The sequence below is a fragment of the Solanum dulcamara genome, chromosome 3 (assembly GCF_947179165.1).
Source record: "Solanum dulcamara chromosome 3, daSolDulc1.2, whole genome shotgun sequence".
Classification (NCBI taxonomy): domain Eukaryota; kingdom Viridiplantae; phylum Streptophyta; class Magnoliopsida; order Solanales; family Solanaceae; genus Solanum; species Solanum dulcamara.
The window spans coordinates 44,286,450-44,311,673 of NC_077239.1; the positions used below are offsets into that span (position 1 = coordinate 44,286,450).

The 25,224-nt window shown below is 35.6% G+C and overlaps 1 protein-coding gene across 2 annotated transcripts in view; it reads right to left on the bottom strand.

Annotated features, from left to right (window-relative positions):
* Positions 1-3,837: 3,837 nt before the first annotated feature.
* LOC129882555 (ABC transporter B family member 25, mitochondrial) overlaps positions 3,838-25,224 on the bottom strand; it is a 49,680-nt gene continuing 28,293 nt past the window's right edge. The window contains exons 14-20 of one of the 2 annotated variants that reach the window (XM_055956912.1): positions 24,926-24,981; positions 22,083-22,163; positions 21,928-21,993; positions 21,733-21,825; positions 18,734-18,798; positions 17,519-17,654; positions 3,838-4,663 (exon numbers count right to left, since the gene is read on the bottom strand). In XM_055956912.1, the coding sequence (XP_055812887.1) occupies positions 4,523-4,663; positions 17,519-17,654; positions 18,734-18,798; positions 21,733-21,825; positions 21,928-21,993; positions 22,083-22,163; positions 24,926-24,981 (638 nt within the window). In that variant the 3' untranslated portion in view covers positions 3,838-4,522. Of the gene's footprint in view, positions 4,686-17,518; positions 17,655-18,733; positions 18,799-21,732; positions 21,826-21,927; positions 21,994-22,082; positions 22,164-24,925; positions 24,982-25,224 lie in introns of both variants that reach the window. The other variant, XM_055956913.1, reaches the window with a different exon arrangement.

Here is a 25,224-nt window from a genome sequence, read left to right on the forward strand (position 1 = left end):
AATAAAATCATGTTGTGCAAATGACCATTTCAAATAGCATGATAAAAGAAGTAATAAAATCATAAGTAAACATAAGAAGGATCAATGCACAATAAATCATAAGAGTATCATATAAAAGTAAATGATAGGATTAATCATTTAAAACATCAAGGATCATACATATGTGGGATATTAAAAGGTCATTTTTGAAAACCATAAGTCTTTGTGAGATATACCCGCTAACCGACATATAAGACCATTTGAGCTATAACATAGAATTTTGATATAACTCCCACATCGGGAAGAGACTTGTCAAGGTAGATTCCGTGATGACTAAGTGGATCCATTAAGCTACTATGGAATCAAGCCTCAACTAACGGGTGACCCTTTCTAAGGAATAAAGCCTTTGCTAACAGGTGATCCTTCTTTCTACGGTGGCACGTAGTTATGGGACAATGGAATTTCTACTAATGGTCCCCTGTCTCTACTAACGAGTGAGCCTCTATCCCAAGGTCCACTCAGTGCTAGGTTAACTCTCAATGGAATATCATACATCATCATAAATTAAAACCTTTTCATAAATCATACTTCATAAGAATATCATTAAGGTCTTAAGTCACCTTATCATTAGCTTGCTTGAAACATCATTAAAACATCATTCAAAACCTTTCATGAGTCATCAATAACATTCACTGAAAATCCCTTAAAATTCATGATCATAACTTATACTTAAAAATAAGGTGAACACTTATGTTCACAATTAATTGATCTAGAAATCATGAAATTCGATTGAAAACATGCATGATAATATACTTTATATCAACTCATATATAATTCATGAAAATAATATCAATTGGATGTATAATTCAAAATACTCATAATCCATATAATGAACCCTGAAGATCAATGTAAGAAAATTAGAAAAACTCTTCAATTTCATGAAATAATCATCAATTTATATTAAAATGGGATCATAATAATAATTAGAAATCATAATTCATGTAATTAAAATAGAGATCATAATACCCACAAAAAATACATACTTAAATTTATCAAAAAGATGAGAGTTTATTGGGCTTCATTGGTGAAAGGTACCCTAGGATAAATTACCCACATACCTTGATTGAGAAGATCAAAGAAACTTGAAGAAATTGGAACTTTTGATGGATAGCTTGAGAGATTTCCTTGAATGTCTTCAGTGGAGTTTTTGAGAGCCTTTCTAGGGAAAGAATTATTTGAATAGATGAATTGTAGTAGAATGAAGAAGAATAGGGGTTTAGGTTAGTTTATAGGGTCGAATATGTCCTAAAAACGTTCAGGTTCATTAACTAATAGTTACAAAAAGGTCTAAATTGTCCCTACTTAAAACTAAAATCGAACAAAAAAGCTAACCCAAGTCTACAATGCGGACATGGTCCCTAACATGCTAATTTTGAGCGAATGAGAATTTGTCCACATTTTAACTTGGAAAAAAAATTGCACTGTGGGGGAGCAGGTCCGCGTTGTGGACATGTCAAGCACTCTTCTGTAAAAGCAATTTTTAGAAAAATTTATCTTTCGAGATACTTGACCTAAAAATCCACTGAGGTCATTTTTGCAATGCTTAACCTTATTGTATCATATTCAAACCTTCAGATACCTGGGATATTACAAGAGCAAAACACGGAGCCTAATTCTACAAGAAAGTATACCACAACGATGAGCTCGCAACTTAGAACAATTTTCGTTAAACTTTCAAGTTGAGAATCTAAGCACCCAAGGAGTATTTGAAAGGTGGGTTAGATTTTTTCTATGTTTTCATCTGTTTTAATGAAAGAAATAACGAAGAAGGTGATCTTTTATACCACCGACTTAGAGATAGCGGAACCCACCTCGAGGTGTCTGCTTATGCAACCTCACGGAAACATGCATATCTCACTATTCTAAAGTCGTATGGACAAACGATTTAGTTCATGGAAAACTAGACTCATAGACATTTAATTTGATTATGAGCATTCTAACTCCTTATATATTACGAGAAAAATGTTAAGACATTTGACCCAAAATTTCAGAGAATTCCTTAGCAACATTTACAATAACTTTTTCCGACTTTTATTTTGTAACTTCCTTGACTTTCACACTTAACATACGAACTTTGTTCAATTAAAGTAACCCATAAAATATCTTCCCTAATATATTAAGAAGTCTTAGTCTTATTCCAAAAGTAAATGTTAATTCCAACATTCAAACGGACGATGTGCTACAGGATCGTGACAACATAATTTAACCTGGAGAAGCGAAAGCAAACACTTACGAATACATGCAACCAAAAAATTCAAATATAAAAGAAAAGAGAAAGAATAGACACAATATTTAATTTTCACAATAGATACCTAATTTTTATGACAAAAACAAAGCCCTTACTTTTTCGTTTGGCATAATATTTTTCCTTTGCTCACTATTATACTTAGTTTCTACTCTTTCTCTGTTTTAAAACTAAAAATATTCCTTTCGCATAATATTTTTCCATTGTTCACTATTTTTTCTCATTCTTTTTCTACGCAAAATTACTTCTTTTCGTCTGTAAATATTTTTTGATACTTTACAAATCAAAATCTATGAACCAACTAAATTTCAAAGGTTGGGTTTGATTTTCCAACCAAAGAATAAAAATTAATTAAATTTATGTATAAAAGAAGTATCAATTTCTGTAAATTACAATATCAACTTTCAAAACAACTTTAGACTTAAAAATTTGAGAAATATTTGAGAGAATGTCTAATTAAATTAAGATGAAGATCCAAAACAGATGAGAAAACCATGAATGGGAGAAGAATAAAAAATCAGCTCCTATCTTCTCTTTCCACAATCAAAATTTTATCAAGCCTCATAACCAAATACATTAGATTCCCAAATAGAAATTCACGCAAACCAAGAAAAAGAATCTAAAAGATGAAGGCAAAAGAGTAAATTGGACAGCAACCAAAAACAATTACTCCCTCCATTCTAAAATAATTAAATTATTAAATATGACACATCTTTAAAAAAAATAAAGACATAAATTAATCATCTTTTTTCATTTTTGCCCTTTTCAAATTTCATATTAACTTTCAATACTCATTTAATTCATTCTTGAAATTTAACTTTAGAAATTTAATTAATGAAGAATAAAATTAAAAAAAAATTCCAATATCTATCTTGAATAGTGAATAATTTCATTATTTTAAATATTAAAAAATATTTCAACAATTTAATTATTTTAAAACGGAGGGAGTAATAAAAGAATACCTGAAAAATTGCAGTGGAGAAGTGGAACATCACGAATATCAAGAGAGAGAATAGGGAAATTAAAAGAGCATTGAAGAATGAAAAATATAAGAGGATCAACACGTGTCCCAAAGTAATCAAATTAAAGGGCTGCAATTCTTGCTTCTAGTGACACGTAAAATTACAGACATAAATTAAATATAGCTAATTTAGCTTCAAACATGAATTGAATTACAATGAAGCACACATATTGTCGTATATATAGGGTGAGGTTAAATGTGTGCATCGATCATTTTAATACTTACTTTTTTAGATGGATATTTTTTTATTGTTAAAAATGTTATCAATATCACGCCGAAGACGGTTTGAATGATAGCATTTCCGGATTTGGAGATCTACTGTGGAATCATTTAGCACATAATTAAAGAGATTGTTCGCCAATTTTTGTACACAAATGAAGGAACAGAAACCAGCATAATATCAAGTTTTGTTCAAACAAGTTACTTTGTGACCGTAGATGTCTCTACATTCGTAAAAAAAATAGTTTAACGTGTTAGACTAAATATCTAAAAAAAAATTCATAAAATCAACAAACAAATTTAGATGTGCTAATTCTCTAAATCACAACATCTTCAACTGCATGCAGCAAAATGCTTTAGAAGTACAATATTTAAGATTTGAAACATATCGAATAAAGACTATGAGAAGCCTACACTAACATTATTATCCCTAAGTGAGCGACATTTAAGATGCTAAACACTATTTAATGTGTTTTGTGGAGGTGTACACTGTCTATTCCAGTATTCCACTACAAAGCCAAAGAATGGATCTTAACAGTAAGCTAGGGGTTCTGAACTTCATAAATCACAATCCTTGGCTCTCGAAAAATAACAAATGAACACTACACGGATTAATACATCGCTATTTCTAGTTAATTGCAAATATCACCACTACTAACAAAACTAAATGCCTGTATAAACTATAATCATTGAGAAGATTAGTTTGACCTGTTCCATCCTCACAAGAAGCGTATAAAGCAAGAAATAGGGAGAACCATAAATTTCATCCTTCCTTCATATTAGCAGTCCTTGGGACTGGCTTCTTTGTCCTATAGAATCTGAGGAAGTAAATCCTGCCCCACTACTTCAACGGATTAAATACGACAAGGGAGGGTGAAAGTGGTTATCGGAAATTGATATCCTTTATTGGAATTGAAGAAAGAAGTGAGATGATTGGGCGAACTCGGTGGTCAAATCATAATTTGTTCATTTCCTGAAAGAACAAGAAGAGGCGATATTCATGTGTTTAACTTGATCGCCACATCAAGTCCATCCACTGTATTCTGCTGTGACCAAAGTTGTGCATACCTCCCAGGCCTTGATAGAAGAAATTCATGTGGCCCTTGTTCCACCACTTTCCCATTCTCCAAGACTATGATCTGATAATCAAAAACCACATATCTAATACAAATATCATTAAATGTACTCAACTAGTGAAAAGGGATACGTTGAACTTCACAAATCGTAGGATGCAACACATCTTAACCACAATAATGGGAAATGTCAACCAAAGGACAGCATATCAGATTCAACTTTTTGCATAAGTGATATAGTTAAACAGCTTATAACCAATCGTTGTCCATTAATTATAATGATTGTTTCACATTAAACAAAAATGACTATATTCTCAGCCAATACAAACAAAACATCTTTCTGGTTTTGCAAGGTCCAAGAAGAAAAGAAATCAGTTGGAAGAAGAGAAGATTTTCCAACTACACAATTCTGATGAAAATCTGCGGAACATATTATATACCAGCCATAAAAAAAACAAGGCAATGCACTCCTACAATCTCGAATTGTTCACTTTATGCCAATGATTCGTCTTATTTATTTCTCAAGATACAAATTTAGCTTATATTCCCTATGTCCCAAAGTTGGTTTCAATTTGATTTAGGCACGATTACTAAGGTATTAGTTCGAATTTTGTAGTATCCAAGTGAAGGTTGGTAAAAGGGTAAACGCTCTTAAGAAATAAGATAGTGTTCGCAATAAGATAGGGTCCTAGAGTTACTTTAATAATAGAGTATTATGAAGTATTACTGTAGAAAAAAACTGTAATGTCCCAATTCTTGAGAAATTACTCTTTGGTGTGAAATGACCATTTTGTCCTTCCCCTTAGCATTTTCATGCTTTGTTTGTGTTGTGGGAGTGATTGGTACGGTTCCTGATGCGATCGGGTGAGAATTTGGCGAATTTTAGCCTTGGGCTAAAATTTCAATTGGTCAACATATCAAGATTCGAACGTCGGGTGGGAATTCTGCCAGTTCCATTGTATCCAAAACGTCGAGTTTGGTCTGGTTGAATGTTGAATTGGATCCCCGAGACCTTAGAATGTGCTTTGGAAATTTAGGCTAAAAGTTGAATTTTAGGCTTAAAAGTGGTTCGGGAGGGTATTTTTGTCATGACGACCTTTTTTCAAAAATCCGACGCATTGGGTCCAGAATATCAAATTCAGTGTGGAAGCATATCCAGTTTATTTTTATCGGGCCCCGAACGAATCTCGAGGGTCTGATCGGAGGCATTTTGGAGTTGGTGTTTCAACTATTATCTAGTTCATCGCTATCGCGACCTGAGGTCGCGCAATCGCAATGTATCATACATGTGTGCTTCATGATCGCGATCAGAGGGTCACGCAATCACGAAAGGTGGGTCTGTAATCACGATGGGTAAGCCCTCTTGTGCTTTGCGACGGCGAGGACTAGTGGCTCGCGATCACGATGAGTAAAACAGGCCTGAACAGTGTCAACTTTGGGAAGTATTCTCATTTTTCACATTCCACCATTGATACTCGGTTGGAGGTTAGGTGAGACAATTTTTGAAGCAATCTTCTGAAGAAATTCATTGGAGCAAGTCCCTTTTTCATTTCTAAATCATTTTCTATCAATTTCATCTTTCAAAAACATTTAAAAATCAAGATTACAATGTGGGTTTTAGAGTTTTACCCTAAATTGGAAAATTGGTAGTTTCATGATTTCTAATCCATTTCTTGCTTGATTTTAATAGGTTTTTCAACCATGAACTCCTCTTGATATCTAAAATTTGAAATTCCATTAAAATTCCAATTTTCTCCTTTTCGTTTCCAAAGTGATTTTTGGACGATTTTGACCCCGATTCTTAAACCTCACAATATTGATATCGTTGAACTCCTTTTGATTAACTCTTTCTATTCTTGATAGTTGGGGATCGTTTCAAAGTTGGTATTTGAGGTTGAAGCTCTGGTAGAGTGTGTAAGTTAAGTTTTCGACTTTCGAGGTAGGTTTGGCTATCCTTCTTTGAGACTGAGATTAGGTAATTGATAATTCATAGGCTTTGGGATGGAATCGTAATATGATTTGGGATTGTTGATTATATTGTGATGCCCGTGTGGGGGCTTGATTATATTGTGTTGTCCATGTGAGGCTTATTTGTGCGGTTTAGCCTGTGTGGAGGGCTTTATTTGTCATCCTTTTTGCTTTGTGAGCATGTGATTCATGATTTACCTGTGAGAGATGTTTGTAACACTTTGATTTGAAATGCCTGAGTGAGGGGTTGAGTTGGGGTTTTGATCACACTTTGAGTAAATAAAACGCTTTCCAAAAAAGTGAACACTTATTTCAAATGAACTCTTTCCCACTATTTTTCATATGAGGGTGCATATCATGATTTGGTTGACTTTTTGAGAACTTTGAACGCTTTGATACATGTTGAGTTGATTGTTGCCTCCATGTTATATGTGTTGTGATGCATTCATCCTCATTCATCATATCACTGTTCTTGGAATGTTAATAAATGTGGATATTCTTTTTGAGAAAGAAAATATGATACCTTTTTATATCCTTGACCACAAGCTAGGTGGCAAGTTGATAAGCCATTGAGATTGTGTGATTGGTATATGGATTGCGAGTCCCCCATGGGTCCTTGGTTGGAAGCCTTAGCATGATGGGTGTATATGATAGGTTGTGCGACATCCTTGATTCCACCATACCACCACATCATTGCATCATCACATTTCATTACATTGATCTTTGAGTTATTTGACTTGTCTAATGTTATGTGGAAATGTTTTGATCATGTCTTTACTTTACTCACGGCATTTCTTATAAATTGGCGGCACCGATGCTGGAGTGGGATTTTTTAGTATGCTGGTGGAAATGTTCCTTAGCTTATTTCATAAGTTTGATTAATTTCATATACTTAATCGGTCAAACCTACTAAGTACATGTGTATTGTACTCACCCCTACTTCTCTGTCATTTTTTATGCAAATTCTAGTTAGGGTATTCCCTCACGGTAGTTGATCATATCTAGCTTTTTGAGATTCACATTCGGAGTGGTGGTGAGATCTTGTGTTCCGAATCACCATCAGTTCCATCTACTATTTCAGTCTTTATTTCTATTCGTAGATTCGTGATATACTTCATACTCAAAAGTTGAATTAGATGCTTTTTATACTTATGACACCAGGTTTTTGAAAATTCTTCGTTATACTTATTTTCTTTTCATTCATGTCCTGACTTCCCCTTTGGGAGTCTCGTATTTGATTTATTGTTCGGCTTACACATCAAATTAGATTTTGGCATGTGGTCTATCATGACCTCGATTTTTGGGTCGTGACAAATTGATGTCAAAGCACTAGGTTCACCAGTCTCATAAGTTAAAGAGCAGGATGTCTAGTAGAGTCTTGCGGATTGGTGCATAGACGTCCATAATTATCTTTGAGAGGCTATAAGACACTTGATAGGAGAAATTCCTTCGATTGATTCCTTTCGTACGAGTTATTCATATCAAGTGTTGTAAACCTCTAATTTATTATTTTCGCGTTAGAGTTAATGTCCGGGTTTAAGAGGGCAGCTCCTACTTGAGGATGATCTAGTGAGACCCCACCTGAGCCCAATTATGAGTATGAAGATGTGGAGCAACAGACTGAAGAAGTGGGGGAAAATGGTAGGTTAGACTCCGAGTGTTGGATTTCAAGTTTTGGGTATCCAATTAGCCCCGCTTGTCATTCCTCTAAGATTCGTGGCTCCACATCTTTCTGCTAGTGTTGTCATGTCTGCTTCAGAGAAGAAGTGTTTTGAGAGATTCGTCAGAGTATTGCATACCAAGTTTGATGGTATGACTGGTGAGGAGGTTTATGACTTTTTGACCGAGTACTAGGACAGGTTGTTCAAACCAGGTATCTTGGAGACACATGGAGTGTCTTGCTTCTCTTTTCAGATTGCGGGAGTGGCTAAGGAATGGTGGAGATTGGTACTTACTCGTAGGCCTGTTGATTCTCCTATGATGAGTTGGGAGCAATTTACAGAGGTGTCCCTTGAGAGGTTTGTGCCATATAGTCTTTGTGATCAGCATAGGGATGAGTTTGGTAGATTGGAGCAGGGTTCTCTATCAGTTTCTGAGTATGAGATTTGTTTTCATGAGTTGTCTTATTATGCCTTGTCGAGTATTCCTACCAAGTTCGAGCGGATCCGAAAGTTAGTGAAGGGGTTCGCTGGTTATCTATCTTCAGGAGGCCATAGCCTCTCTTGTGTTATTTGGTGGTACATTTCAAAGTATTGTTGACCATGCCGGGATGATTGGGAGTATCCGACATGCTAGATAGGGCGGCGCCAAGAGATTCCTTCGTCGGGACCAGTTCAGTGGCCATTCATCCAAGGTAGAGAGTATTTGGGTCCGAGCACCCAGGGTTTTCAGGGCAGACCAGTTCATGCGGCGATTCAAGGTATAATCGGTGTTGGTGGACCCAGGCATAGTCAGACGAGTTAGGTTATGCATAGTGGGTCATCGGCCTAGGCAGGACGTACAAACTTTTCTAGTTATGCACAGCAAGGTCCAGGTCCTAGAGGTTGTTTTATTTGTGGGGAGTTTGGGCATAACGCCAAGGATTGTCCTAGGCATGCTTCTTGTGCTGTTCAGTCAGAAGTTGTTCGTGCTACGCCGGCCCCAGCTGTTCGAGGTGCTTCATAGTGTGCTAAAGGTGGCACCAGGGGTGGAGCTCGAGGTAGTGATCATGGTGGTTCTTAGGCTGGTGGTGACCATGACTATGCTATTCTATATCGGGTAGATCTGAGGTAGAGGCCTCCAATGCAGTGATCACAAGTATCGTTCCAGTTTACCGCTCTGCTTCAATGTTATTTGATCCCGGATCTACCTACTTTTATGTGTCTACTTATCTTGTCGCGGATATTGATCTTTTGTGTGTCTCTTGCAGTACCTATTAGTGTCTCTATCCCGATAGGTGATTCCTTAGTGGTGGATAGGGTGTATCGGGTGTGTAGTTGGCACCAACTTTCACTTAGACACTTTAACTAAGCATTGTTCATTTTAGACACGAATATTAAGCGCGTTTGAGAAGTTTTTTCGTATACATTTTTTTTTCTTTCTTCTTCTTCCTCACTCTCTCTCTACAACCTTACATCACCCTCCATTCAATTTTTTTCTCCTTCTTCTTCCTTCTCACTCTTTCTCTCTGCCATCATAGACCCACCCTTTATTAGGGCTGGGCATAAAATACCGAAAACCGAATTACCGAACTGAACCGGCTATTTCGGTATTCGATAATTCGGTATTTTGGTTCGGTATTCGATACTGAAATTGATATTTCGATATTTCGATTTCGGTATTCGGTATTTCGATTTCGGTATTCGGGATTTCCCGAATACCGAACTTTTTAATTTTTTTTTATTTTTTTTTTTACAAAAAAATTGGAAAAAAAATTACCAAAAGAATAAGAGTATAGTAAGAGGAAACTATCTCATTTTTTCATTTCCCTTACCATTTTCATTTCAACTTTCCCACGTTTACCGTATATTATATGCACACTTACACGTACATTATGGATAACTGCTAAAATTTAATTCATGTACATGTAAAAATTATAAATTCTAATTTCAAATTTATGCAATTGATTAAGAATTCTAATTTCGCTTTGCATGATTCCCACGTTAGTTATCTACATAAATTGTTTGGTAGTTACATTGAAAACGAAAGATTCCAATTCTTTCATATCTTTGCAGGAACTAATTAATAATTAGTGCAGTGATGTAGAGTTTTTCGATAATTCAAAGAAAAACATGTATAAAAATTATGTATGATATATTAGAGATTTTTGTTCACTCTTTTTCATTATTTTTATTACATGGTAATTTTTTTTATTCTGTATCGATTCATAAATTATTTTCTCTTTGTTTACGATGTATCATTTCTCCTCCGTAGAATGTGGCTTACGAGCAATTTTGATTTCGATATTCGGCAAGTTAAAATGCATATATTACTTAATTATGGTGTAGTAATAAAAATGTAAGTTAAGATATGTATTCTTTAGGTTAATGTAAATATTAAATGCGGATAAATTTTTATTGTATATTAACTATTAAAAAAATATGGTATTACCGAATACCGTACCGAACCGAAGTTTGATTTACCGATTATCGAATTACCGAACCGAAGTTTGAAAGTTCGGTATTTAGTATATACTTTGAATTACCGATTACCGAACCCAAACTTTGAAAATACCGAACCGAATACTGAACGCCCACCCCTACCCTTTATCACCACACAAGAAGAGAAAATAAAATTAGAAACAAACAGGAATGAAATCACTGAGAAGAAAAAAAAATTCAAGGAATAAAATAAGAAAAAGATGAATAACGAAAATTGAGAATGAAATAGCTGGAGATTCTCGTGTTTTGCTGGAGTTTGGGAAGAAGAAGAAGATGAAAAGGGGTGTGGGGCCATGGGATTAGAGATTTGGAGAAACAAAAGAATTAAAAGTGAAGTTTTCCTTTTTCTTTTTTAAAAATCCACGTGTCACATACAGATTGGTCTATTTTTCTACGCAGAAGCTTTTGTCAATACGCGCTTAACTAGATCTATGAATATAAAAAAAGTGTCGAAATGACACAGCGCAGCACTACATAAAGTGTTTAAAATGAACGAAGTTTGATTAAGGTGTCTAAGTGAAATTTGGTGCCAACTTTAAGGGGTTGTTGATGTGTTAGGCCATCTTTTGTGTGTCTCTTGCAGTACTTATTAGTATCTCTACCCCGATAGGTAATTCCTTAGTGGTGGATAGGGTGTATCGAGTGTGTAGTGACATTTTCGAGAAGTGAGACTCGGGCAGACCTAGTTGTTCTTGATATGTTGATTTTGATGTGATATTGGGTATGGATTGGCCATCTTCCTATCATGTGATTCTAGATTGTTATGTCAAGACTGTGAACTTAGCTTATCCCTGTTTGCCTTGGTTAGTGTGGAAGGGTAATTCGAGTTCGTATCTGAAGGTGGTGATATCTTATATTCGTGCTCGTCGTATGATGGAAAAGTGTTGCTTATCTTATTTGGCTCATGTTCGTGATCTTTTTTTTGATGAAGTAAAGGTTTTCATTGTTGGGATCAAGAAGATGCATATACGTTACAAAAGAGTAGTAGCAAAAATAACTAAGAAGCTCCATTACAGACTACTAAAGACAAGGAGCTAGCAAAGTTCAAAAAGGTATCTGAGAATCTATAGGGGAAAAATAAACCCATCTATAGAGATACGTAAGGCATTTAGCTCTTAGAGATCGGTAGGTAGTTGATATCCCATCAAAATATCTTCTATTTCTCTCATTCCAAATGCTCCAACAAATAGTTGATGGTATCATCTTCCATATTATCTTCATGGGGCTATCAACATTCCATTTGCTCCCCCGCTTTCAAATGCATCTTTGATGTTTTGTCTTACTAGAGAGTCATCTCCTTTAGAGACCACGAGAGTGGTGAGAGAGTTCATGGACATGTTTTCTACCGACTTATCGGGTGTTCCTCCAGACCGTAATATTGATTTTGTGATTTATTTAGAGTTGGGCACCAAGCCAATTCTATTTCTCCTTATCTGTAACACCCCATACTATTCTAACTTAGATTATTCCAAGAAATAATAGAAAATTTGTGAAAAACCAAACTGCTTTTTTGATTTAGATAAATTTTAAAACAATGGAGTACGTGACGTTTTAGTGTCACAGAGAAGAAAAAAATAGAAAATAGGATCTAGGGACCAGGTCTGCGACTATGTTTGCCCGACATTGGTTTTAATGAAGGACGTTTCGATCTTTTCTCCATTTTTCCCAAACTTAACCCACTACGTTTTGGGACCAAAAACCATCCCTTATCAGCACCCAAAGAGGTTTTTCCCTCATTAAACACCCAAAACTTTTGAGAGCAAGAACTAAAGAGAAGATGAGAAGCTAGAGTTCAAGGTTTTCAAGCCTAATCTTCAGTTTTCGCTTAAAAATCTTCATTCCAGGTATGTAAGCCTATCACAACGATGGATTAAGTTCGTCCTCATGCCCTACATCTCGATATAGTCAAGTTGAGTTTCAAGATTGAGGTAGGATCTACATCCGTGAGATTGTTCGATTGCATGGACCACGCATTTCTATTGTGTTTGATAGAGGTACGCAGTTTACCTCTCATTTCTGGAGCTCTATGCACGAACATATGGGTACCAAGCTGGAGTTGAGTACCGTTTTTCATCCTCAGACCGATGGTCAGTCGGAGTAGACTATTCAGCTGCTTAAGGACATGCTCCGAGCTTGTGTCATAGATTGTGGTGGACATCGGGACCAGTCCCTAACTCTTGCAGAGTTTGCCTACAACAACAGTTATCATTCCAGCATTCAGATGACACCGTTTGAGGCTTTGTATGGGGGGAGGTATAGATCTCCCAAGGGATGGATTGACTCCGTCGGGGTACAACCTTGGGGTATCGATTTGTTGAGAGATTCTATGGATAGAGTGAAGTTAATTCAGCAGCACCTTGTGACTGCCCAGAGTAGGCAGAAGAGCTATGCAGATAAGCGTGTCCGTGATATGTCCTTTGCCATTGGTGAGCGAGTGTTGCTCAAGGTGTCACCCACTAAGGGTGTGATAGGGTTTGGGAGGAAAGGAAAGCTCAGTCTTAGGTTTATTGGCCCTTTTGAGGTTTTGGAGAAGCATGGAGAGGTGGCCAATAAATTGGCCTTGCCTCCAAACCTTTCAGCTGATCATCCCGTGTTTCATGTATCGATGCTCAAGCGTTACCAGCACGATGATTCTCTTGTGATTCAGTGGGACTCGATTGCTTTGGATCAGGACTTGTCCTTTGAGGAGAAGCATGTTGCTAGACTAGACAGTTAAGATCAAAGTATATTGATTCAGTGAAGGTATAGTGGAGGCACCGGCCTGTTGAGGAGGCTACATCGGAGGTGGAATCCGACATGCATCACAAATACCCTCAGCTTTTCACTTCTACTGTACTTTACTTTTCATTCGAGGATGAACATATATTTTAGTGGTGGATAGTGTATTGTCCCAATTCTGGAGAAAATACTCTTTAGATTGAAATGACCATTTTGCCCTTCCCCTTAGCGTTTTCATGCTTTGTTTGTGTTGTGGGGATGGTTGGTGCGGTTTCAATGCAATTGGATGAGAATTTGGCGAACTTTAGCCTTGGGGTGAAATTTCCATGAAGTAGTTGTCCTTAGTCAACATATCGAGATCCAAATGTTGGGTGGGAATTCCGTCAGTTCCATTGCGTCCGAAACGTTGAGTATTTAGTAGGAGCCCCGAGACCTTAGAATGCGTTTTGGAAATTTAGGCTAAAAGCTGAGTTTTAGGCTTAAAAGAGGTCTGGAAGGAGGCTTAAAACAGCATATCTAGTTCAGTTTTATATGACCCCAAACGAATCCCAAGGATCTAACAGGAGGCATTTTCGAGTTAGTGTTTCAACTGAGATCTAGTTTCTGGTGCACGGTATTTTGTTCATTGTGATCGCAACCTAAGGTCGCGCGATCGCAGTGTATCATGCATATGTGCTTCTCGATCACGATCGGAGGGTCACATGATCACGATGGGTTTCCTCTATCTGTGTGTTTCGTGATTGCGAAAAGTTGGGTCCACAATCGCGATCGGTAAGCCCTCTTGTGCATCGCAATCTCGAAGATGAGTGGCTCGCGATCGCGATGAGTGAAATAGGTCTAAAAAGTGTCAACTTAAAAATTCTTCTCATTTTTCACATTCCACCATTGATACTCGGTTGGAGCTTAGGAGAGAATTATTGAAGCAATCTTCTGAAGAAGTTCGTTGGAGTAAGTCCCTTTTTCATTTCTAAATCATTTTCTATCAATTTCATCTTTCAAAAATATTTAAAAATCAAGATTTCAAAGTGGGTTTTGGGGTTTCTCCTAAATTGGAAAACTGGTACTTTCATGATTTTTAATCTATTTCTTGCTCGATTTTAATGGGGTTTTCAACCACAAACTCCAATTGATGTGTAGAATCTGAATTTCCAATAAAATTCCAGTTTTACCCTTTTCATTTCTGAAGTACTTTTGGATGATTTTGACCCTGGTTCTTAAACCTCGCAATATGGATATTGTTGAACTCATTTTGATGAACTCTTTCCATTCTTGATAGGTTGAGATCATTTCGGAGTCTATATTTGAGGTTGAAGCTCCGATAGAGTGTTAGAGTGAAGTTTTTGGCCTTCGAGGTAAGTTTGGCTACCCTTCTTTAAGATTGGGATTGGGCAATTGATCGTTCTTAGGTCATAGGCTTTGGAATAGGATCATAATATGATTTGGGAATGTTGATTATATTTTGATGCCCGTGTGGGGGCATGATTATATTGTGTTGCCCGTATGGGGGCTTATTTGTGCGGTTTAGCCCATGTAGGGGCCTTATTTGTTCTTTTATTTGCTTTGTGAGCATGTGATTCATGATTTGCTTGTGAGAGATGTTTGTAACACTATTTGACTTGTAATGCCCGAGTTGGGGTTTTGATCACACTTTGAGTAAATGAAACACTTTTCAAAAGGGTGAACACTTATTTCAAATTAACTCTTTCCCGCTATTTTTCATATGAGGGTGTATATCATGATTTGGTTGAGTTTTGAAAACTTTTGATACATGTTGAGTTGATTGTTGCCTCCATGTTATATGTGTTATGATGTATTCATCCTCATTCACCATATCATTGTTCTTGGGATGTTGAGAAATGTGGAAATTTTTTTTGAGAAAGAAAATGAGACACATTTTTATATCCTTAACCACAAGCTAGGTGGCAAGTTGATGAGACATTGAGATTGTGAATTGGTATATGGATTGCGAGTCCCCCATTGATCCTTGTCTGGAAGCCTTAGCTCTACAGGGTGTATGCGATAGGTTGTGCGACAGTCTTAATTCCACCATACCACCACATCATTGCATCATCACATTGCATTGTATTGATGATATGTGGAACTGTTCTGATCATATGTGTTTACTTTACTCACGTTGTTTCTTATAAATTGGTGACACCGATGCCGGGGTGGGATTTTTTAGTATGCTGGTGGAAGTATTCCTTAGCTTATTTCATAAATTTGATTAATTACTTATACTCAGTCAGTCAAACCTACTAAGTACATGTGTATTGTACTCACCCTTACTTCTGTGTCATTTTTTATGCAAATTCTAGTCAGGGTATTCCCTCACGGTGGTTGATCATATCTAGTTTTTGAGATTCACATTCGGAGTGGTGGTGAGATCCTGTGTTCCGGATCACCATCAGATCTATCTACCAGTGTTGTGAAAAAGCGCCGAAGCGCTCGCTTTAAGCGTGAAGCGAAGCGAGGCGAGGCACTAGCGCTTCAACACCGTGAAGCGAAGCGATTTCAAAAAAACGTGCGCTTCATGGGAGAAGCGAGAAGCACGCTTCATCTAGAAGCGAGAAAAAAGGTCACTTTTTTTGAAAAAGCGGCACTAGGGTTTTTTAAAAAAAAAATCTGTAAAACTTATAATTAATTGTTCCAAGTTGCTGCGACTTCTTCTTCAACTTCAACAGTTCAACCAGGTTAGTTTTTCTTCTTCTCTTCTTCTGTTCTTCTCTTTCTATTTCTATTTTTATTTCCATTCAGCAGTTCTGCCGTCTGCGCAACTGTTGCGATGTTCTTCTCTTCATCTCTTCTTCTCTTCTTCTTTTTCTATTTCTGCGCAACTGTCGTCTGCGAAGAATTATTTTTTTCAAGTTTTATTCAGCAGTTTGGCTATTTTTTTTGAAGATAAAGCATATGCTCTGTTTTTTTCCACATAGTCTGGCTGCTTTATTATTTTTTTTTAATTTTGCTGCAGTTACTCTTTTAATTTTGCTGCAGCTGCTCTGTTATTGTTTTGACAATTTGACTTGTGTGACTAAATTATTATTCTATTTTTTCTTTGTAGTAAGTTGTATTTTCTTAATGGCACAAAAAAAGAATCCAGCTTGGGCATATGGAATTGCCATGGAAAGTAACACAAAAATCAAATGTGTTTTTTGTGATATGACATATAATGGGAGAATATTTCGTCACAAGAAGCATCTTATTGGTGGTTATAAGATGTTAAAGTGTGTCCAAAGGTCCCGAATAGTGTGAAGGAAGAAATAAAAGAGTATTTTACGAAAAAAAATGAATTTAAAACTCAAATGAATCTTGAAGCATCCATGGTTAATCTTGTTGATGATGATGAAATAGATGATGAAGTTGAAGTGAATATGCCAATGGGGCATATTTTATTATCTACGCATATTTTATATTTTTATACTAAATAGCGTTTTTTTCTGAAAAAAGCATGCGTTTCGCTTCACGCTTCTCGCTTCTGTGAAGCGAGCCCCTATCGCTTTTTTCCGCTTCTCGCTTCTCAAAACACTATCTACTATTTCAATCTTTATTTCTATTCGTAGACTCGTGATGTACTTCATACTCAAAAGTTGTATTAGATGTTATTTATACTTATTACATCAGGGTTTGAGAAATTCTTCTTTATACTTATTTTCTTTTCATTTGTGTCCTGACTTCCCCATTTGAGAGTCTCATATGTGATTATTGTTCGGCTTACACATCAGGTTGGATTTTTGGATGTGTGCAATCATGACCTCGATTTTTGGATCGTGAAAAAAACTCACTTTTACGAGAGTGAATATAATTTTGGGACAACCCAAGAATAGGAAGTAGGGTAATTGGGTAGTGGGGTTATCTATCAAACATAAAAGATGCATGGAATACTAAATATCCACATCTCATTACCGTATCTTGAACTCTAACTAATATTAAATTTGATGTGGATTACAGTTCCTTCAACTCTGGACTTATCAAAAGACATTTCAAGAGAGCACCTAAATTATTCCAAACATGAGCAAAACTAGGTATAATTTGCTCCAAAAAAAAGAAGAATATATAGTGGAGAAAGAGTATTCCATATGGAATTTACTAGAACACATACCTCATCGCATTGCATAGCTGTAGTGAGCCTATGGGCAATAAAAACTGCAGTTCGATTATTTGCTAGAGACTTTAAAGCACTTAATATTTCTGATTCTGTCGTGCTGTCAAGTGCACTCGTGGCTTCATCACAAAGCCTAACAGAGAAGGAAAAAAAGGGTATAAAAAATTTACCACAGGAAGAACAAAGGATAAAGAAAGGAAATCAACAACAATCCTCTCTCAATGAATAGATGGTCAGTCAAGGCCTTGCTGCCTGGTTTGAAAGAATTAAACTCCAGTTAACATGATAATCATCAGCTCAAGATTATTCCCAGGTTAAGGGCCTAAACACAACATTAAAATGCTATCAACTCAAGATTCTGACAATAGAGATTTATTGAGCAACTAAAAATAGAGGCAGCAAGTTTCATGACAAATGATGCCAATATATGCTCTCTGTAACACAGTATTTATGTGTGGATGAAGAAGAAAGTACTCCAATGAATGGAGAAAAACGCACTTCTGAGAAGATAGGCAGAACCAACCAAAAAGAGACATCTAAATTTGTCGTAAAGACGTGCTAGAATAATGGCCTAAACACTGTTACATTCTGAAAAGAGGATGTTTGTGTTAAGCTGTCTGAGCAAAAGGTCTCGCGCGACATGCCTTAGATGAGCCGTTTGAGCACAATACAGGCCAGTACCAAGGGCAGGTGAATTTATACACAGGAGACAAGACTTTTAAATGTGTGTTGTGAAGGTAAGAAAGACACTCCGGGTTAAGCCAAGCAATTGAAAAGAGATGAAGCTGTATAGACACCAAGAAGAGAGATGATTTAAGGTGACATGAATCATTGTCGCATCAGCCAAATTGTACTTGAAACAACTAGTCCAAAATAATAAAATCAACATATTTGCTAAATTTAATTCCTCTTTCCAGGAAAAACCTTTGACCCCAAATGTCATGGAAACTGTTTCTGACAGTGAACAGCAGAAGAATAAGTTCTTATTTGTCTCAAGTACCTAATCCTCATGATTAAAATTGACTCTGAAGTAAGGAGATGCGCAGGAATGATTCCTAAAGCAAATGTTATAATTCCTTAAGATCAACAAACTGTTGTTCTTTTACTTGGAAACCAAGGACTAATTTATGATCCCATACAATAAATGAAGTAAAGGGAGATCCCTGAGCCAACACAAGTCCATTATACTAGTAGGGTGACAGATGAACTTACAATATCGCAGGTGCTTTAAGGAATGCACGCGCTAGTGCAACTCTTTGCTTCTCACCACCGCTTAACTGCAGGAGATGGAAAAGAAATGATAGATGTCACAGAATGTAGTCAGAAGCATATATGACTTTCTGAAAAAACATAGAATAATTGAAAAGTAAGTCCTGTTGATAAAAAGAATGACTATTTGGACAGGAAGCGTTATGTAATCCAAAATGATTTCCAATTTATTTTTATGCCTCACCATAACAATAATACCTCAATCCTAAGCTAGTTGGATTGGCTATATTGATATTCACTATTCATGGTGCTCCATTTAGAGCTGTCTCAATCCAATATTCAATAATTTAGTTATCAGAATTGAAGTTCTTGACATCTTCTACAGCATATACATTTCTAACAAGATCAAAAGACATATTGGACCTAAATTAGAGTAAGCCTTCCCATATGAATTTCATTTGTTTGCACTTAATGAATGTTTTAATCTTAATCATTCAAATCTCAGTCATCAAGTCTGTCTGTTTTCAACATCTAAATCTTAATCATTGAGATCTTAACCACTAAGTGTGTTTGTTTTTCTTATTTTACAACCACTTAATGGGAATGAATAAGTGTGAATGATTAAGATCTATAATAAAATTTTAATACCATTAGGATGTCTATTTAAGAATTTCTACAAAAATGGCAGTTCACCACTTCTCCATCTACTTTCACCCACCACCCACAACCACCATTTCAGCCACAACTACCACCACCATCTATCACCACCACCTACCATCCACAACCACCATCCTGAACCCAACCACAACCACCACTACCGTCAATTACCAAAATTAATCGTCATCACCATTAGCCATGATTTGCAATCATACACCAACCATTATTACATCCACTAATCACTATCAATAATTACCATCATTAATGAACATTATATATTGCTAACTGTCATCCTTATTCACCACCATCACTAGTTATCAGTATCATTCCACTACTATTTATCAGCCACCAACCACGGTTAATCACTACTGTCAACCACTATCATTAGTCAACACCATCCCAAATTGACACACACAATCTCCATCGTTAGTCGTCCACCACCAATTGCCATATAATAATTTTAAAATATTTTCTTCAACTAATATTGGATCAATTTAGTATTTTATTTGAATTTTATATTTATTATTTTTTAAACAAGTACAAATTTTATACATTCATATGTTGAGCAAACAGTCTTAACTATTTAGTATTCAGATATTAGTGCAACATCTTAATATTCAGATTTAGACCTCATAATCTTAATGCACATCTTAATATTCAGATATGCACGCAGATTTAGACGTTTTAATCTTAATGAAAACAAATGAGACATAACTCTTTATCCCCTCTAATTGGTATCCCCTATAGGAATTTTTTTCTCTTATTGTGCATCATTTTTTGTCGAGTTTTCTTTGCATTCCAAGAGATTGTAGATCTTTGAAGTAATTCCTTCCTTGTGATTTTATGTCTACCTCATCCTCTTTTGACACCCTCCATTACCATGGTTCCACACCTATGGACCGGGACATTTGGAAATCGACATAGAACATGACAAACCATCTCAAGTGAACCTGCTCATTTATCCTCTATGTGTTATTTGCATCTTTTAACAAATATCATCATTTGAAATCTTGGCTAATCTTGTATGACAGCACATTCATCTAAACATCCACATGTCTACAACATATGTTGGACCTTAGAGGCCCAACATTAACTCCATAACGTTGTTGGTCTTTTAACCATTAAATCAAACTTGCCTTCCACAAGGTAGGTATTCTTAGGGGTGGCAAAATTAGTCATGAAAACATGACCCGCCCAACCCACCAAGTCTGAGCAAGTTAATGAACTACTCATTTAGTAATTCAATCCATTTTGACCTGCCCAAATTCGCCCTTAAAGTAGGGCTGATTTAGGCTTAAATATGTTAAGCCCTAATTGTCCCATAAGAAACCTTCTCAAAATATTTTTTAAAAAAATTGTTAGTTTTGCTTGGTAACTAAAATCACAAGAAAAAAAATCAAAACTTGGTAAGAGTTGGGTAGGTTACAGTGACCCATTGTTTGCCCATTTTGAGCCAACCCATCTCAGCACAAGTATCACTTGGGAGGGTTAATGACACGCCAGTAAATTAACTCAACTCATTTTGACATTGCCCAAATTTAGCCCAAACCAACACAATTGTATCCTCCTATCGTATAACCTGTAGCACTTCTCTACTTCAACTTATCCTATTTTAATTTGATATGCTTCGTCTTATTCCATCATATCATGATCCTGAAATATCAAAGCTAGATATCTGAGATTTTTGCATTTAAGTCACCACAATCCCCTCTAATTTCATCTTATTTCACTCGGGTTAAACATGTAGTCCATATATTCAATATTACTTCTACTTATCCTGTAACTCTTATTCTCAAGTGACTCCCGTAATTTAAGTTTTTGGTTGACGCCATTGCTAGTTACATCACTTAACACAATATTATCTGCAATTATCAAACACCATGACCCTATCATGTATATTCTTTAACTAGAATAGATAAGTACGAGCATAATGCAAATCCCTGTTGTAAAATGGTACAACCTACAATCATTAAACCTCAACTGTATCTCCTACCATTATACTCACATTAATGACAGTTCCTTCATACATAATTGGTTTAGTAAAATGATCATGACAGAAGTATAGAATGTCTGATTTCAATCCGCGCAACTCTAGATAACCAGAAACTGTAACTTCAACTTCAAATGGAAAATGTTGAAGACTTGTACTGATAAATCTTTCGCTACAACTATAAGAAGGTCAATTTCAACCTATATCTACATAGGTTATCTTAGTAAGTGATGAATATGATTTTGTGCCAACTATGTACATGGATAAACTTGGAGGCAGGGCAAAGAATAGACCTAAAGGCACCAACACATGTTCCTGCACATAAATAGAGAAAAATGGACTGGAAAAACTCAACCTTTAGTCCACGTTCTCCCACCACTGTAGCATACTTCTGTGGGAATTTTATAATAGTTTCATGGATTGCAGCTTGTCGAGCAGCATTGTAAACCTTATTGAACCATTTCATTTTGATACAGGGGGAGAGTTAGATGATGTAAGAATTGCCAAAGTTGAAAGAGAAGCAAGTACAAATTCTTAAATCTCAACAGACCTCCTCCTCGGAGGCAGAGAGACTCCCATAGCGGATATTGTGAAATATAGTATCATTGAAAAGAACCTGGAAAAACAAAGAAATAGTTGTGTTTAACCCACACGTTTTGCAGCGACCATGCTGAATATTAAGCTTGATAACTTATGACAGCTTACAGTATCCTGGGGAACAACGCCAATAGATTTCCGAAGACTCTCAAGAGTAACCTTCCGAATATCTTGACCATCTATTCTTATCTGCGAACAGCAAAATGTCATAAAAACCCTAAAGATCTAACAAAAAGAGAAGAGAACTTTCGCTTGAAATGTAAATTCACTATTCCCATGTACAATCAGCTACATGAGAGCGTTTACCATCACATACAGGTTTTCAAGTTTGCTTCCATGTTTAACCAAGCTAACATTCATCACTTCCATTTTGTGTTCTAATATTTCAATCATATAAACATCCAGTGAAACAGGATCAGCATGATTATATGTGGAATATGACAAAATTCATTTCCTGATATGTGCACATAAGAGGATGAACTTTCACCACACATGAATTTGCAAATTGATTTATGAACAGCTCATGAAAGTGCAGCCTTTCAAAAGTAGGGCTTATCAAGCACAAGGACAAAGATTGATCAAGACATTGGTCCGATTCCTTCTCACAAACATACTTTAAATTATATGCCATGAGTATTTCATTGCAATAACAGTCCCTAATCAGCAGTTTGACAAACAGTGCAAATAGAATTCAGCCAATGATTTGTCAACATACGAGTTGTAGTAATTGTCAGTCGTTCTTCTCTCGAGATAAATGCTAAAATACCAGTTTCTACATCATGCATACCATTTAAGGCTTTTTAGTCCGTTTTCAAAAGTGATTATTAAATAATTGAAAAATAAATAATTTTCCGGGTAAGATTAGCAAGGAAACTGATATAATTCTCTTATTCTATAAGGTTAAAGTTGTGCAAACCAACAGGCCCTAAAATTGCTAGGGCGAACAATCCAAGTTTAATATAATGAGAGACGCCATAAGGCTCTCAATGTTGCCATGAAAAACAGGACCAAGCAATATGAAACCAGATCTCAGTTCATTGATTTAGCTTCCAATAAGTAGTTACTGAGCATATATTACTAATATACACAATCCTAAGAATTTTGTAGTCCTTAGTTACATTATAACTATCTTGTTAGCTTGCCAATCAAAAGGAGTTGCTCTTCCAAACATACCCTTGTATTTGATATTTGTTACTTCATATACTTAAGTATGTTTTCAATAAATCAAGATATTTTCAAAGCCTTTTTGGTAATAGATAGCCCCTTAGTCTAACTTTTTGCTTTTGCATTTCTATTCCTTATTTTATACCCTACTATATTTTTGTTCTACTTATAGATTGACACATTCAATTTGATAAATATATTTAACTTTGAGCCCTTCAAAAATGTTTGAGAAGTTGTGAATGGTGATGATGTCATCTAATAGAAATAACCATGCACAAAGATAATTTAAATTTGTGATAATAATAACTTTGAAGAACTCATTTGGTACTGGGAGAGTACTCCGTCCATCAAATATAATTTATTAGTAATTCTAAAATTTCATTAATTTCTCTTGGTCTTATTTATAATTTAAAAAATACATTTTGAAACTATAAATATAGGTTTAATGATTTAACATGATTATACAATAGAAAATATATTTCAGAACTTTTTAAGAATTAATAGATTAGAATCTTGAAAAATAAATGAAAAAGAACCTTTAAATTTAATTTAATTTGCTTAATTAAGTGGGGGTAGGAAAGAGAAAAGGGAAATGTCTTACCAAGTGATCAACATCTCAATCCCACATTTATTAAATATTGTTCATGGTCACATATTTTGAAATAAAGACTCTTTTTTCTTGCAAACAAATTAATTTGCCATATTTCATTTAATCCTTAATTGGTTGTGTTGAGAATACAATTAAATGATAAAATTGTGTTCTCTCTAATAGCTTAAGCTTTTAAATGAGATGGTTGGACACTTCAACATGGTATTAGAGTAGGCAAAGGTCCTGAGATCGAATCTCACCACCACCCATATCAAAAAGAGTTTCCACATGCTTGGCCCATGAAAAAGAATCAGGTCTGCACGTGAAGGGGTGTGTTGAGAATATAATTAATTAATAAAAGTATGCTCTCTCTAATAGCTTAAGCTTTTAGATGAGATGGTCACATACTTCAACAAGTTGGGTAAGAGAATTTTCTTTTAAGAATAAAGCATCAATGAGTCGATGACAAACTAAATTAATTCTTGAACTTTGTTTTAATGAATTTTAAGTTTTTTCTGAATTTCATCTCAACCTAGACTTTAATCACCATGTTCTTTTTAAGCATAAACCGTTGTTACATGAAATTATGAGTAGTTAACCACTAAATATCAAAACAATCTATTACTAACTCTAACTAGAAATTATATGCCCACAAATTCATAAAATATTAAAATATCTTCTTCAATTTATGATAATAGTCAATTTGAAATCATTTTGTATACTTTAATTTATGTTACAACATCAAGTTATCTTTATCTCTTTGATATCTGTTTCTTCCCTAGCAAACTTGCTTTCTTACATATTATGCTTTTAGTAAATAACCTAATGATCTAATTAGAAAACTTAAATAATGAATAATACATGATTAAGAAGGGATCATATTTCTTTAATGTGCCCAAACAATGGAACACAAATTATTATTTTCCAACTTAAACCATTATGAAGTACTTTATTATCTCGATCTTGGGCCCCAACTCAGCACGGGCTTTCCAGGATTAGTATAGATAAGAGACCACAATATTTATCAACAACATAACCATTGCATTCCCAAGTGTTGTCTAGGGAGAATAGAGTGTACACAGATCTTACCTCTACCTTTGGGAGTTAGAGAGGTTGTTTGCTATAGACCCTCTGCTTCCATAAATTTATCAAAAAAAAAAGAATAAGATTCCGCAATGAGGAAAGCTTTTAATCTTACATTTCCAGAATGAGTGTCAAAGAATCTGAAGAGCAATCTAAGAATGGTTGATTTGCCTGTAATCAGAAAGCAATATGTGGATCAGGATTCAGGACTTGTAAAAAGTAGCATAAACAATACCTAAACTGTGCGTAATCCCTAAGGTTCCACACAAACATCCAATAGGAAATGATATCCCACACACTTGAATATTTATAGTACCTCTTAAAAAGGATACTACAGTCAGCTAAGAGGCATCTCATATATTGGTCAGATCTGGGGCAGGCCTACTGAAAGAATGATGTTTCCAGAAAGCTAAT